Consider the following 15,993-nt stretch of genomic DNA (forward strand, 5'->3'; position numbering starts at 1 on the left):
TCTGCCTTTTGATAGCATCTATGACACTATTTTGATAGTTTACCGTCACTCGAGGGCCCACAAGTACTAATTAGTTAGAATCTCTTGTTAATGTTTACTAGTAATGCTGTTAAGTTATTATGGCCCCTCTCTGCCAGCCTGTCATTATTCACTCCCTCAATAAAATGACCAGACCATAATCTGTACGCGTCTCAGCTGTCGTGTCTCTAGTTCTGATCAGGATATTTTCCATATTCCGTCTCGCGTGGATTTCGACACCGGCATCTAATTGGTTGAAAGCGTTGAAAGCGCAATCAGCCTCGACTGTGCCGACGGTCACAGCCCCAACTTCTCTCCCGCCTGCATGACCCCAAGACATCCATCCAACCATGCTTTCACTCACGCAGAGCCATCTAAATTCTGCCCAACAGCGATTGGCTTCGCTGTCTTAGCGGCGATGTCGAGGCCTCGAAAAAGCAACCCGTCCGCCGCCTCTATGCAGATCTACAGGGGTCCTCTCCCTTCGTTGAGGGAGTTTCCAAAGCCTCGTTTCAATGGTTGGGCGTTTCACAACGTCTCTTAATGCCGTATTATCCTCTTGCAGGATTCTTTTATTTCCTGACCCTTTACCACATTTTTCCAGGCGTAGATTTCGCTCTGTCTTCTTGTCAACACTTGAACAACAACCCCAGCCTCCTCTACGTCTTACAACGATAAACCGCCGATCTACTGGCACAATGTCCGACGAGAGCCACCATGGTGTATCAAAACTCGAGTCTCAGCTGGGAGAGGCACGAGTGCATGCCTACCCGGAAGATTTCATCTCGGCCAGCCCGAGCAGGAGTCCCGACGGACCGTTTCAGTACCCATATTCCGACTCTATTTCTGTCGGACACCTCGTGTTCCATAGATCATCAGCACCTGTTGCGTGGGATCCCATTCATTCTCTAGAAGACCCCTGTAGCACGCCATTTGAGTCACCGCCCAACGTGGGTTACCTCGGTGACCTCTCTCGAGAATCAGAAACCAGCGGATACCCGCGGGTCAGCCCACACCGGAAGCTATACAAGTGCTCCCACGGCGACTGTCGACTCCATGAAGAAGGTTTCGCGACCACCAACGATCTTCGGAGGCACCATATGGTCGCTCATCCACAAGACCTTAATTTGCAGACAACGTACGTCTGCCACCATGAAGGATGCGCCAAGGAACGTCCCGAGTTGTGGCATAGAGCAGACAACTTCCGTTCTCACCTGAATCAAGTTCATAAGCTGAAGGTCAGCGCCGACGATAATTTAACAAAGTATAGGCTCATTAATCAGTAAGTATAGCCCTTTTTATAATGAATTATTTTCATGCTTACCATCTACAGGCTACCGCATGTCAGTTTGCTAATAAGGCCCAGGAGGGCGCGCCGAACACGGCCGCTCGCCGTAAACAAAAAGCAGTGGCTACAAAAACCACGCCGATCTACCCGCAAAGGTGACAAGGACACCTACCAAGCGGCAGATGGTAGTTTATACTCCTCGGATGCCAAACCCACCAAGACCCATGCGGGCATGAAGACCAACAATTACAGATTGTCGGGGTCGTGGCTTGAAGAACCTGTACATGTACAGGGAGAGCGCGGAAAGGCGGCGCCGGATATTCGTAAACCATCATTCACAGATGGCCTTCAATATCATACTCGCAAAGACAATGAGGCTATCAAAGAGATAGTAGGAAGAGGGTTCCCCCCAACGATGCATTCCGCCCCTAGCCGCCTCGGTGGCTGGGGTCCTTTGGCATTTTCGATCCATCAAAACACATGCTCGGACAGTGAAATGGACGACTCATGCATTAGCGATGTGGAGAGCATCATGTCCACCACGCCATCCATCACGTCCTCCGTCAGCTCCGCGGGGGTTATTTCAGGAAGCGCAGTGGCTGGTCTACGGGGATTGTTCCTCCACGACGATGAGCTCGAGGCCCTCTATCACATCGCCATCTCCAGAGTTGGGCCGGCGAGGTTTCAGCAAAACCTCAGGCGCCTTCTTATGCGTTATGGGCGATCACTGTGCACAGAAGCAGTGAGCCCTGTCCAGGTACAAGCCGCAAAATTCGTTCGATACTCGTCTACCAGACTTGCGGTCGACATTAAGGAGGCCATCATCAGCAACTTGCCGACAACAGAATGGAACAACAAAGTCCCCAGTGAACGCTGGCGTCTCAACGAGTACCTCAAGAATCTCAAGGGAAGTACGGGACAAGAAGACGACGACTTGTTGAGCAGCGATGAAGAATCTCTGGATGATCGGGACACCCAATCTCTCCAAACTCTGGAGACGGTGGAGAATTTCATGATTTCTTCCCAGGCCTTTGCGGGATTCCGTGACAATCTAAAGCAGTGGCTCAAGCTAGATACTAATCATGCTGGACCGAGTGGCGATTCCGGGAGTTCTGCAGAGCGCAGGAATGCTCCAGAGTCGCTGCCTACGCCCACAGAGCCAGAAGAAACTGGAGGTCTGGGCCCTGAGGGAACGTCTGTCAAAGACTTCTCTCCGGCGTCGCCAGATGCTAGTCTGCCCGAGCCATGTGTCACCAAAGACAATGGTTTGCATTGCGATACATCAACCTCTGCTCCTATTCCATCATGCAAAGCGGACAAGGAGGAGGATTCTACCACGCGCCAAAGTATCTGGAGCGGAAACATGGCTCGAAAATTGACAAAATGGAGAAACTTGTTGTCCGATCGCATGCAATCAAAGGTGGATCCTGGATACGCTCGTGTAAGCTGGACTTGTGTAAGTCGTCAACGAAACGAACTCCATACAACCCCACCAGCTGGTAAGGCTAATGTTTTTGCAGAGATGTGGAAAGCGCCTTCGTATCCAAGTACCCAAGAGCCGCCAAGAGGCTGTCGTAGCATTTGCTGAAAAAGCATGCAGTCCGTCGGATGCCGACAGCCTCTATGTCGAGAGTTCCGGCGCCGACTCGTCGTCGGTTGCATCGAGCACGGGAGTATCAGGGGGGACGAGGAGCTCATCGGAAAGCAGCCACCCGTCACCAGGTCCTCTGTCCCGAAACCCATCGGTAGACGGTCTGGAAGACTTCGGGGACCCTTTTGTACCGGCAGGGACGAAGAAATACATGCTGCTCTGCGTTCACTCGGGCATGCACCTGATCAGGATGGCGAATGTCGATGTCACCGATGTCGACAATGACGAGGGGATATTTGAGAGGCTGCGGGATACTTATCAAGAGCTCCGGGGAGTACGAGGATGGATTCCTCTCGTCAAGCCAAAGGTGATGCACTACGTCAGGGTATATCTATCCCTCCTCTCATAGCACACCAGCAGTCTCTGACGTGAAGCAGTTTCACCTTCTCCGCCTCCAAAAGTCAACGGACTGCGTCGGCAACTATACAGTCAACTCCATCCCATCGAGGGCAGAGATCCTCCGCGGGGAGTACGCTTTTCGACCCTGCCCACCGCCTCATGGAGACGTGCCGATCCCGCCCGACGTCTTTATGCATGTGTTCCTGGACCCCGGGGACCACTTGGGATCCATGGCTGCAGAAATGCTACCCAAGAAGCTGCATAGCAAGCTGGGCTGGGACGACACCATCAACAACGCGTCTAATCTTCCGGTCGGTTGGGGCTTCTATATTGTGGAGAGGGTGGACTGGGTTGTGACGGCCTGGTGTATTGTCGGTATTATTACGGCGGTGACTCTGCTTACGATTGTCTGGTCAACGGTGAAGAGGGACATCCAGGGTGGTACGGGGATTGGCCAGTATTGTATCGCCGCGTTGGCATTCTTGACGACGGCCATCATGCTGGGGAATAGGTCTATTCCTAACCTATCTTGAGTGTTCAAACCCGCCCACGCCATACCCTTTTGCAGTCTGACTGTGCAAACAATAGATTCCACCAGTATTCATACACAATATCAATCTACCGTGAGAACCCCTCACTTATATCAAAACCATGAGGGACATCTTGGCATTATTTCGTTTTCTGTTCAATGAATATGAGAACCGAGTACTACAGTAGTCCAGTACTACGACGGGTTCAACAGCCGCAACCCCAACGCCCTAGCCTTCTCGTCCTGGTTCATCCGGTTCACCTGGGTCATGTAGTCTTGGAACTTGGTGCCAAGGTCCATGACTTTCTGAATGTCACCCTTGTCCACAACTCTCCCCTGCTTACTCGCAATGGCACATGCCGCCCGGATGCAGTTGCGTATCTGTCGCCCGTTCATCGCGCTCATTGAGCTCCTGAGCCCGGGAATCAGGTCGTTCTGGACAAAGTCGAGCAGCTCTATCTTTTTTCTTCTATCGACGTCTTTGGCCTCGTCCAGCCGCAGGGTCCGGATGAAAATCAGCCACACCTTTTTCTGGCGCTCAGCGTCCAGGTTGGGAAGTCCCAAGGTGACGTGGATGCGTGACTGGAAGGCCTCGTCTATTTGGCCGGGGCGGTTGGTAGTTAGGAAGAGGAGCCCGTCGTAATACTCGATATGTCGTAGGAAGACAGAGACGAGGGCGTTGCGGCCCAAATCGTACAGGTCCCGCTCCTGTAGGAAGACATCGGCTTCATCTAGAAGCACCACGGCTTTCCAGTTGACTGCATCTAAGAAAATATCCCGTAGCTTATCTTCGAGCTGCTGGGCATCTGTGCCCAGATCGCCACAAGTGACCATGTACAGGGGCCGTTTCTTCTTTTCAGCAACGCATTCTTTAACAAACAATTAGTCAGATTCCCACTCAACTGTTTTGCCTCCCTGATTTCAAACACAATAACGAGGGACTTACCAGCTGTGAGCGTTTTCCCTGTCCCTGGACCACCGTGTAGAAGGACGACCAAACCCCTGCCTTTATCCCTGACAATGTCTGAGAAGATCGAGCCGCCTAGGTATGTATCGACCAAGGATTCCACAACCATTTTGTAGTCATCGTCCAAGACCAGGTCCTTGAATGGGTCACGGGGGGTGCGGACTGCATCCAGCTTTTCAACTTCGACATGCTTCCATGACTTTTGCTTCAACGAGAATGCCCATGCCCGCCCAGGGCAGAATATCAAGGGATCTTCTGTCCAGGTACCATCTTTCGCGTCACTTTTAGCCCCTGGCCCGTACTGCTTCTGCTGTTTGATGAATGGCAGCTTCTCTGGCCATTGGTCCTGGGGGCAAATGTCGGACTCGTCGTGAATGTCAGGCGGGTACGGCGCAAGCCCGGCGTACTTGCGGACGCATAGACCGCAGGTACAAACTTCGTCGTCCGCTACTTCGACGTCGTCCACGAACTCTTCGTCAAACTCCTCTCCAGTCGGGCGGGAAGAAGTAGCGTAGTCGACAATAACCCTAACTGAGTCCTGTAACCCGCAATCAGTGTACATGGTACAGTTTTGGATGGATGCTGTATGGGGGGCTTACCGACGGCAGAGTAGTTGGCCAGGCCGTCCCGACGTACTCTCGGTACTCCGCCTGTGTTCCACCGAGTCCCCAGAAGCGGTGCCCCCGGGCGATGAGGAGCTCTGGGACACTATGGCCCTTGAACGCATCGATGTGTGACTGGGGGATGATGGCCAGATCTGATATTGGTCGCTCGCCCGCGAACGGCTCCAGTTCGAGCTGCCTCATTACCGGTTTGAGGGCTGATCCCTCGTTCTTGAACCCCAAATTATAGCACCGGAGCTTCATGGTATTGAACACGGGGGATTGCGAAATGTGGACAGTCTCGACCTTGAATGCCGCCCAGCGCCCTTCGGACTTGTGAAAGACTGTCGTGCCGGGGGGGTAAAGCAGCCACGCATCCTCGAATGAAATACGCTCACACGTCCCTTTCTCTATTTCATCCAGCTTCGCCCACGTCCCCTTCATGTCTTCCTTGAGGAAATCAAGGAGAAGTGCGAGCAGCGGGGCCTTTTCCCCTTGGGTCGAGTGCATGGCGTCGAGGAGCAGCCTCCTGCTCTGGAAAAGAGGGACGTAGGGCTTGGAAAACTTGACCTTTTGTGAGTATAGCTTCTGATAGTGCTTGGTGCGCGACGGGGAGAGGCATTGTTTCAGGAGGTCGATGAGAAGATGCGAGTTGATCAGCAGCTGAGTCTTGACATGGCGCCCACTGGCGTCAAAGGTGCGCCTATGGGTGATTGCATGCCGTGGTAGGCCGTCCATGTACTCCTTCAGGATAGCCTCATCGCCATCATCCTCTCGATAGTTCACCTGGTACCCAAGGCGATACTTGATCTCTCTGTAGAGGGATATTTCCTGATGTGTTGTTTTTGTGGTCAGTATAATATTGCGATTCTCGAGGAAATCTCGATCGGTGTCCATACCTGCTGCTGGTCCTCATCACCAGCCTCTTTGTCACAGACAGAGTCGCCACTGGTACTGCCTGTTTTGCTCGTCTCGGTTGTACCATCTGTGTCCTGCCTCTGGTCTTCTATCTCCCGCCGCAACTCGGCAATCTGCTTTTCCAAGAACTCGATGTACAATGGAGAGTTGGGCTGATGGAGCCGGACATAGATGTTGCCGTCCAGTTTGAGGAGCTCGGAAGATGCAGGCAATTGCGATGCAGGCAATTGCGCTGTCTCTGCGGAACTTTTGGCGCTGTCGATATTCCGGACCTGGCTGTGATTGTGGTTGCAGTGGTGGCACTCTGTGCTTGGCCGATTCTGCCATTCCATTGTTTCCACGACAGTCACATTGTAACTTTCATGCTCAATGGCCTGCTCAGATGGAGCTGTGAGGCTGGAGGTACCCAGCAGGTCCTTCTCTGGGGATCTGGTTGAGGACAGAGCAGTCGTGTGCGAAGGCTTGTCCTCGTCATTGATGCCGTGCCTGATTGCCCCATGGCCCCCATTCAGATCGCGATTCTCATCGGTGGGGTAGCCTCCAGCTTCGACCACATCCACCTCCTGGGAGTCTGGCTTCATCTCGTTGAGAGGCTCCTTCTTCGATATCGGTGCAGTCCTTGGCCCGAGATGGCGTTCGTCGATGCCAGGTTTCATGAAATGGGGGGTCCTCCCCGTCCAGAGCCTTATGGTGAGAGATGAGAAGGCGGCAAAAGGCTCAAAACAAGAGGCTGCTTGATGTTCTCCTGGAGCCCTGGGCGCCTGCTTGCCTTGCTTACATTTCCCCACAAGGCCAGCCATATGTACACTCAGCCCGGATCGTCTGTTGCGCTCGATGAACCCTACCGATACAGTACACCAATAGCATCATTTCCCCCTCTTTCTAACGTGCAGCCAAGGCGCCTAGAAGTCCAGTAATCTTGGTTTCGGTGTTCCCTATTTTCCAGCAACGGGCCGCATGCGTGCGTACCCAGCCAATCCCTTCTTTCTTCTCGCCAGCCTGGTGAGATGGGGAGCAGCTATCAGCGCACAGTAGCGGGGCGCAATGCATCTTCGCGCCAGCATGAGCTGGACGCAGATTGCGCAATGAGGAAAATCTCACTGCATGAAAAGGTACATGTACATGGAGGCACTCCCGGCGAGTCCCAGGCCTGCCCAAACTCTCCACACCTTTCGGGTCGTGCATCTCAAGATTGAGAAACCCGATGGAATGCGTGTGACCATAGACAAGGCGATTCTTCATACATAAGCGCAAAGATCAGAGACATATGCAGGCCAGGTTATCATCGTCACACGCCCCCGACCAGCACAGCTTCTCCGTCCAGCATTCACGATCGCCATGGATGGGGCTCATGGGAGCAGCGATACACCCCACCATTCGGTAAGGCGAACTGTGAATAGTGACACATTCGAGGCTTCGGGTAATTCCGTCTCGGGTAACGGTGTTCAACTCACCATCGGTCAATTCATCTATGGCTGCCACAGCGATGATCTGGACTCGAGCGCACTCGGCCAGCTCTTTGGGAAGCTCGGCCTCAATGGGACACCACGGGCACCGGCAGAAACCGACCATGAGGAGGACGCGGCTCTTGCAGGTCTGAATCCCCGATGGAAAGCTTGAGGTTGCCGGGCTAATCTGTCCGATGGCCCTTGTTACAGAGTTTATGGAAGACATGTCGCTTGACACAGCTCTTGAAGCCCACATGGAAGGGGCCTTTCTCCCTGCTGATCTGACTGTCTACGAGGGGATCAACCGGATGAGCGTGGCTGCCTTCCGCGATACCTGCTTTCCAGAACTGCACTTCTTCGACGGAGATGCAAGCACAATCATGCAACGCTATCCCGGTCCCTCTCTGGCTGCCGTTGTGGACGCCATCAGCGTCTCGCAACGGAACGAGCTCCGTTCTTGGGCCAGGTCTCCTCACTCACAGCTACTGTGGGTGGATGGGTGTCTAGGCACCGGCTTGTCTGACTGGACTTCTGATCTCGCTCTCGAGGTGATCGGCTCGGCGAGCATTAGAAGTTACGAAGATGGCATCACTCAGACCACACCGGTCCTCTACCATTTCTGCAGTCCTCAGATCGATGATGTGGAGAGAACACCACACTCTGTCCTACAGGACCTGATCTTCCAGCTTATTGCTGCTCACGCTGCCCAGTTCACCCAGGCTGCCTGTCGGAAACACCGCCTAACCCTAGGGGCATTTCGGGGCGCAGCAAGGACGGGGCCACTTCATGATCTGTTGACCGTGTTTTCAAAATGTTTATACGTGTCGCAGGCAGCCTCGGTTCTCGTTGTGATTGACAGTTTGGATGTCCTATCAGCGCAGCCGGGCACATCTGACAGTGGTGGCCACATCGCAGCAATTCGGCAGCTAATGGATGCCCTGGTCAAAATGAGCCATACTGACGCGGTTACCATAAAGATCATGATCACAACTAGGACTTCCATTTCTCCAACAATTTTCAGTCCGGAGAGTTTGGCGCCCCCACGACAGGTTCTCCTGCCCGTGCCGGTTCCACCAAACAGGAAGAGGCCGTCAGTCAGATTACCGAGAAGACTCCGGGCCTCGATCCACGGGAAACCACTGCAAACCAGCTCTAAGGATTTTCCTCAGGTAATACTGGAAGACTCAGAAGAAGAGTCGCAGGGTGGGGCTAAAGAGGATGTTCACTTGTCAGCGATGAGAGGCCGGGGTCCTGTGGAGATCAACAGGTTTGAAGACACTAATAGTGGTGCAGAATTGGATTTCCCGGACAGTGACCCTTATGGACTTGAACTAAGCGATGATTCAGACGACAGCCTAGAGCAACACCGAGGACGCGAAGCAGTTAAGAGAGTGGAGATTACTACAGGAGATGGGGGGTCCCGAACCGAAGATGGAATCGGTACAAAGCAAGGGCTTGGGAATGATTCTGCTGCCGGTCGTGAACTACAAATGTGGCCCAAGGGAGAGGATACGGATGACTCGCTTTCGTACCCGGACGAGAAAAGAGAAATGCTCGAGAGAGAGCTGATGGGCTCGTTCTCGTCAGGCTCGGACTCGGACGAACTTGGCTTGGGGTTGGAGGAGTCACCAGACTCAGACTCGGATGAACTGGTCCTTGGACTGGGGGGCTCAGGGGGTCGGGGAATGGCTAGATATCTTTGACTTCTATCCAAATACAAAAATGTATCAACGTCTGAATAGGTATAAAAAACATCTCATTTCAGCATTGATGTGTAGGTACCGCATACCTTGTACTGGTACATAGACTTTTGACTTGGCACCACCAGGGGTCTATTATTAAATCTGCACAATCGTTGGAACCCGCATGAAAGGGCTGAAAGTCGTCAACACCACCCCCTCTTTCCTCCGCTTGTGCATTTAACGTGTCATCCTCTCATTGGGTTTCATCCCACATCACCTTGCCACCGAAGCTCTCAAATGGTGAGATGATACCAGCGAAGGAGAGAGGCGTCAAGAAAAGTAGCAGGTTTGACACTAGGCTCAATCAACTGTCTACCAAACCGTACCACTACGTACCGGCCGCCCTGTTCTCGATATAAAGCAAATCGTTACGCCCCTGATCAAATCGTTACGCCCCTGATCAAATCGTTACGCCCCTGATCAAATCGTTACGCCCCTGATCAAATCGTTACGCCCCTGATTTAGACCATCTCTGTCTTCACCATCAGAGGAGTGAAAATATGGTGCGTATTACCCATCCCCTAGACATAGTTATATTTTATTCTCCATCATTAGTCGTCTCTGTCACTAAATTTTGTCTCAGGCAGCCGACATTTTCGGTGCTGTTCTGGCTAGCCTAGACGTCACAATCCGCCTAGTCCGGTCCATTCACAATGCCGTTGGAGATGCCAAAGATCTCCCAGCTGTTCTTGCTTCCCACAGGAAAGAACTCGACTTGACAAAGGCAATCGTGGCCAGTGTCTGCGCCGAGCCCAGTCTTCAGCAGAATGCCAAGATCGCCACTGCCGTGCGGGAGATTGGTGTCAGTACCATGGCTGTCCAGAAGCATCTCAACTCGCTTGGCAAGAGGAACCAGTTCCAGGAGATTGCACATCAGCTCTTGAAGGGCGGCAAAGAGAGCAAGACTTTGCAGACTTTGATGGAAGAGCTGTCCCGCCGAAAGAACGACCTGACGGTGCTGACCGGCGTTCTGAACGTAACGCTGGCGCGACGGATAGAAAACAAGTTGAAAGAGATTGATGCCCGCTATGCCAGCGCCAACAAACGTCACACCTCGCGCAGGATCACGAACAATTCTGCTTCCGGAAGGGCTTTCATGATGAACGCGCCTGTCCTAACCGGCCCATCAGACAAGGACCCTTTTGCGGATATTGATGAGGTGGTGGTGGACAACAACACCGCGTCTGATGATGCCATCATGTTGAATTATGCTACGACTATCGACATGCTGAATCGCCTCGCAGATGAATTTATAAGCAAAATTCGAGGAGAGGTAGAGGCTGCAGCTTGATACATTTATATGTTTTACTTATTATTCGCTACAAAGCATACTAGGTCAATGTTAGTTCTACTCCAAATCACTATCGTACTGACTAAAAGTCCCGTTAACTCAGTCTCTACTCGCATCGGCTGTGACAAAAAAATAGAAAGGACAGTGGCTATGCCTTTATTTAGACCACTTGTGTGCGGTCTAGCCTTTAAGTAGCCTGTGGCCACCATCACTTTTTCCTTCCCCAAAAGACTTCATTTCCTTGAATGTTAGTACTAGTCCAAATCAGAAGCGAGATAAGGATATCATAACTTAACAGTGAAGCCACACGGAATATACTGGATCTATTATGGGGTCGTAGCCTCTAACAGCTGTTAATATCGTCATACTGATATACAGATTTCTTCTTCACGTCTAAATAATAGTAACTACAATCACCATATCCATACCGTCGGAATACATATATCAATAATAGTACTGTAATATATACCATCTGTTATAGGAGTCAAAATAAAGCCCTAGTAGAGATTTGTTACTCCCTCAGCAGCTTTGCTCCAAGTTGATTCACAGAGTTCATAGTTGTTGATGCATTTTAATAAGTAGATAAATGCCAAATTGGATTCAAAAGTGCAAAAATGCTATTCTACCATATCCCTTGTGCTCCACGCCGCCAACGCCAGACTATACATGACTGAAATATGCTAGTATATGCCGTCAATCAGTGAATCATGGACTTGCCAATCTCGCTCTGCCAGTCCTTTGCGCGCTCAAACCCGTTGGCGTGCGACTGGTAGTCCATCAGGGCCTTGTACACATCCTCCTTCGTCGTCAGCACAAACGGCCCGTACTGGATGACGGGCTGGTCCAGCGGTGTCCCCGCAACAATGACCAGCCTGGCGGGCTTGGTCGCGTCCGGCGCCGCCTCGACGTGCACCACGTCGCCCTCCTGCTCGAAGACGACATTGTGGTACTGCTCGACCTTTCTGCGCTGCTCGCCCTCGCCGTAGTACACGTCCCCCTCGAGCACGTACGAGAAGGCGTTCCACGTCGGCGGCAGCGGCTGCGTGACCTTGGCGCCGGGCCGCAGCTCCACGTCGAGGATCCACACGGGCGTGTAGGCCAGGTCCTTGACCGAGTCGATGCCGTGGCTCTGGCCCGAGATGACCTTGATGGTGGCCCTGCCCTCGTCGACGTCCACGGCGGGGATCTCGGAGGCGCGTAGGTCGCGGTAGCGCGGCTCGCACGCCTTGAGGTTGGAGGGTAGATCGACCCAGAGCTGCAGGCCGACGTTGGCGCTGCCGTCTGGGTTCTGGCGTGGCATCTCGGCGTGGACGATGCCGCGGCCGGCCGTCATGAACTGCAGGTCGCCGGCGCTGAGGGTGCCGCGGTTTCCGGCAAAGTCCTCGTGGTCGACGCCGCCCTGGAGGAGGTAGGTGATGGTCTCCTGGCCACGGTGGGGGCTACAAAGATCGTCAGTCTCTCTTCATTCTCATTGATGAACATGGTAAAGGAAGGGGAAAACATACTGGTCAGGGAATCCTGCGCCGGGCTTGATGGAAAAGTGGTCGAGCATGAGGAAGGGCGAAAAGTTACGCAGGTTGGGCGTGCCGATGGAGCGGCGCACACGGGCACCTGCGCCCTCGGCCTGCTCAACGGCAAGGAAGACCTTGCGAATGGCGCGATGAACTGACATTTCCGTTGCGTAGAGGTGGTTGTCTGTGGTCTGGGAGTGGCTCTTGAAGAGAGTAGGAGTGAAGTTGCTAATGTCGTAGTAGCTGTTGACGATATCTACCGCAGTAGTTGTCCAGTCGAGAAGTTGCTGCTTGTAGTAAAGTGCAATCACAGAAGCGATACAGATGAGAATTGATGTCGAGAAGAGGAGCTTCATCGGAGGGCAAGGGATGGGAGGGAGTTATTTATACTCGATCGTGAACACAACTTGGAAAAGAAACGAAACCACTCGGGAATGCGAGAGAAAAGCGTCGGGATTTATTAATATTGACATAGATCTGCCCCTAGATATGTAAGTACTTTCCCCGCTATTATCAATGATGATGGATCGTGAAACGACGTTGAATGGTGGGGAGTGGTTGAGTTTGAATGGTGACGACGTTTGTCGTACATTAGTCAAATTTACATCAGCAGGTGGGGCAGCACTGGCAGAGCATCCCATCCAATGAGAGGGGCTGGTTACTACTTTGAAGGACCTGCCATCAGCAATGACTAATCAGTTATTAGCATTTTTGACTTGCTGTTCCAGAAGGTGTCCAACCTTGACTCAGCAGAGCTCCAAACATCGTCACGACAATCGACACCACAGGGTGGAGTTCATTGAGATGAACAGAAGAGATCTATTAGAGCTGAGAGTTTTAGGTTCCCCCTTTTGACTCCAAATCACTCCCTTTGTTGATCGTCCGGAGATCCTCCCTCCGCGTTCTCCCGACGCCGATTGTTCTCATATACACGAGTTTAGGGCTCTCTCTTCGCGACCCGAGTACACCCCTCGATTCTATACCCTCGAGATCTCGAGCCATCGGCAGGGCTGCTAGTGAGATCCCAAATGCCCATCAGCTCGTAGCGGACAGGGCGCGGCGGTGGAAGACGGAGGTCTCGGTGCAGCATAACCCAATCATCGCAACACCATGCTCAGAACATTGATAATCACAAAACGCCCGAAAACACCAGTTGTATAATCATCCTTCAAAAATAGTGTGCCATCGCGCGCCTCTCGAGCGAACACGCGGAAGTTGGAAGCGCCGTGCAGACTAAGACGAGGGGCAAGGCTCGAGGCAGAAATCGCAAATGAGGTGGGTTTGCATGTGATAGTTGGAAATTGGTTTCCGTGAGCTATCGTGTGAGCAGCCTCTAGTTGTTGACCTTGTCGTTGACCTTGTCGTTGGCGGCGTTGGCAGCCTGGGCAGCCTGGGTCTTCTTGGCCGTGAGGAAGCTGCTAATCCAGCTCAGAGTCTCGTTGCTGACAACCAGCGCAGTCGAGACGGCAGCCTTGCCGTAGCCAATGTAGCCGTTCTGCTCATTCTTTTTCGCCTCAGTGGAGTAGACACCGAGCACGTGGTCACGGCCCTCAAAGGCCTTGTTGTAGGGCAGGAGGACTAGGCCCTTGGTCTCGGCATAGAGCTCGCCGGTGGGCTTCTTGACGGCGGGGAAGCGCTCGTCGAGGCGGTCGAGCGTCTTGTCGCCAAACGAGTCGGCGCGGGTGATGTAGGGCGAGACGTACTCGTACGGCTTGGCGAGATAGGGCAGGACGGGGGCGGCAAAGGTCTTGTAGGCCGAGTCGCCTAGCTTGAGAGAGCGCTGGCCGTACTCGTTGGCCTTGATGGTGTGGATGCCGTCGCTAATAACGGGGTAGTCCAGCAGGTGCTGCGCGAGGGTCAGCTCATCGAACAGAGAGAGGTCGTGTAGAGAGGACTTACCTGGATAAAGGCCGAGCTGTGGGCCGCGTTGGGCAGTTCGCCGTTGACCTGAGGAGCCATGATGCTGATGTGTGCGGTGATATGTGATGCAACGGGAGAGATGGGCGTCTGAAGGTGGTGTGATGGTTCTGCAGCCGCTGAGCTGACGAGGACAAGGTTGGGCGAAGATGTTGGTGAGATGGAGGGTGTAGGTCAGGCAGCCAGGTACCAGATTTGGGAGCGAAGGAACGGGATCGAGTCACACCAACGCGGGACGCTTCAAGGTATTAAAAAAGGAACAAGGAGGCACGGTGAGTCCAAGGAGTATAGAATGTAGAGCTGAGAGGGGAGGGGGGAGGGAAAGAGTTGAGAGCAAGGCAATGGGAAGCACAAGGCCTAAAAGGATGGACGGATCGGGAGCGCTGGCGGCGCGTGCCGCCACACATGCTGCGAGAAGGCCAACAAATTGCACATGATTGCGACTGGCCAAAATTTTCTTGTTCGTTGTACAGTACGTACTATTACCTGTAATATTGCGCCAGCTGTGTAACCACTTGCTTTTGAGAAGGCGCAAGCGGAGGGACGAACGCATGTTGACATGTGCTTCTGCTTTTGGGAGTCTGTTATCAATGAGCCACCGGATTGGTCCCCGAGTGCATCAGCCACAACATGCATCCCACCCTGCACCCTGCTTTTTGACATGTGAATGTTGATGGTACGTACCCAGCTTGTTCGTTTTGGCAGTCACATCGTCGCCTTCACAGATTCGCCCAGGGTCAAATCCCGAGTTACCAGGGTTCAAGAGATACGAACGAGCATAACCCAGCTCGGGGCCTTGCGGCTCAAAGAGGGCCATGCACAAGGGCTTGCAAGCGCCCATCGCGAATATTTCCCGAGGCGACGGGTAGCTAGCATTAGTAGACGGTGGTAGCGAGAAAACGTCCGCCACTGACACGTTCCAACTTACTTCCATGTTGCTCGACGTTGGCCAATTTTTAGTTGGGTTTGGATCCAGCCGAGGATGGCGGTCTGCACTCCGTCATGCTTGCGTGCCTTTTTGGCAGTCGCCGTCAGTGAGAGACGGATGTTGGCTTCAAGCTGCCCTTATCACAGGACAGCGAGCTTTCCGTAGATAGTAGTACAATGCCCCATCTTGCGTCATGCATTCCAGCAGTACAAATGTACTGATAGTAGCAACACGATATCTAGAGCGTACCTATAGCACAACCCGTTGGCGGTTGGGGTACAGATAGCAATCGCGCCATCACTAGCGAGGACGAAGCGCATGAGGAATAAGATATGCAACCCTGCATGAACTCGTGGCGTTGTCCGAGCACCAGTGTCCCAGGAGTTCCAGGAATTGCCCTGTCAGTCATCTGTCACGGCTCACGGTTGGCGGGTGAGTTTCGACGTCCGTCCACCATTGCAAGCCAATTCTGCTGTAGATTTTTCAAGCTCGGCGCGTCTGGATTACGCCTCGGGAGAGATTCGTCTCGTGAATTTGCCTCCCGGCAATAGCGAACCCGCGGCGATTGGGATGTATTGCGAAAATTCGCAGCTGCAAATGTAAAGTACGCACCGGAGTACCGCCGCGCTGTGACCATTCGATTGATGGACTCACTGGATGATTTGCCTCACCCTCCCGAGTTCCTTCCAAGTTCCAAGGTTCGTTCCTTCCAAGGGTCGCGGTGCCGATTAAACCCCCTGCAAGCGTTGCAGTTGCAGGGTACGGATGGATCCGCACTTGTCTCTGCAGCCTCACTAGCCACACTTCACATGTCAAAAACCTCGTCACTCAATCAATCTTTCAC

At 53.0% G+C, this 15,993-nt stretch overlaps 5 protein-coding genes across 5 annotated transcripts; 2 read left to right on the forward strand and 3 right to left on the reverse strand.

Annotated features, from left to right (window-relative positions):
- Positions 1–1,118: 1,118 nt before the first annotated feature.
- ACO1O0_004393 (uncharacterized protein) lies at positions 1,119–3,829 on the forward strand (the record flags this gene model as incomplete). The annotated part of the gene is made up of 6 exons (XM_083193833.1): positions 1,119–1,156; positions 1,211–1,300; positions 1,385–1,561; positions 2,102–2,762; positions 2,827–3,282; positions 3,335–3,829. 6 exons carry the CDS (start codon positions 1,119–1,121, stop codon positions 3,827–3,829), a joined length of 1,917 nt encoding a protein of 638 aa, XP_083050781.1.
- Positions 3,830–4,020: 191 nt separating this feature from the next.
- ACO1O0_004394 (ATP-binding protein) lies at positions 4,021–6,968 on the reverse strand (the record flags this gene model as incomplete). The annotated part of the gene is made up of 4 exons (XM_083193834.1): positions 4,021–4,694; positions 4,772–5,330; positions 5,392–6,225; positions 6,294–6,968. The coding sequence occupies 4 exons, from the start codon at positions 6,966–6,968 to the stop codon at positions 4,021–4,023; spliced, it is 2,742 nt and encodes a 913-aa protein (XP_083050782.1).
- A 3,034-nt stretch (positions 6,969–10,002) lies between these two features.
- On the forward strand, positions 10,003–10,793 carry ACO1O0_004395 (uncharacterized protein; the record flags this gene model as incomplete). The annotated part of the gene is made up of 2 exons (XM_083193835.1): positions 10,003–10,005; positions 10,086–10,793. The coding sequence occupies 2 exons, from the start codon at positions 10,003–10,005 to the stop codon at positions 10,791–10,793; spliced, it is 711 nt and encodes a 236-aa protein (XP_083050783.1).
- Positions 10,794–11,490: 697 nt separating this feature from the next.
- On the reverse strand, positions 11,491–12,660 carry PRN1 (RmlC-like cupin domain-containing protein; the record flags this gene model as incomplete). Its single annotated transcript, XM_083193836.1, has 2 exons — positions 11,491–12,232; positions 12,299–12,660. The coding sequence occupies 2 exons, from the start codon at positions 12,658–12,660 to the stop codon at positions 11,491–11,493; spliced, it is 1,104 nt and encodes a 367-aa protein (XP_083050784.1).
- Positions 12,661–13,637: 977 nt separating this feature from the next.
- ACO1O0_004397 (uncharacterized protein) lies at positions 13,638–14,263 on the reverse strand (the record flags this gene model as incomplete). Its single annotated transcript, XM_083193837.1, has 2 exons — positions 13,638–14,150; positions 14,204–14,263. 2 exons carry the CDS (start codon positions 14,261–14,263, stop codon positions 13,638–13,640), a joined length of 573 nt encoding a protein of 190 aa, XP_083050785.1.
- Between the last annotated feature and the right edge of the window lie 1,730 nt (positions 14,264–15,993).

This window comes from Amphichorda felina (assembly GCF_050947745.1).
Source record: "Amphichorda felina strain 45539 chromosome Unknown scaffold_4, whole genome shotgun sequence".
NCBI lineage: Eukaryota > Fungi > Ascomycota > Sordariomycetes > Hypocreales > Bionectriaceae > Amphichorda > Amphichorda felina.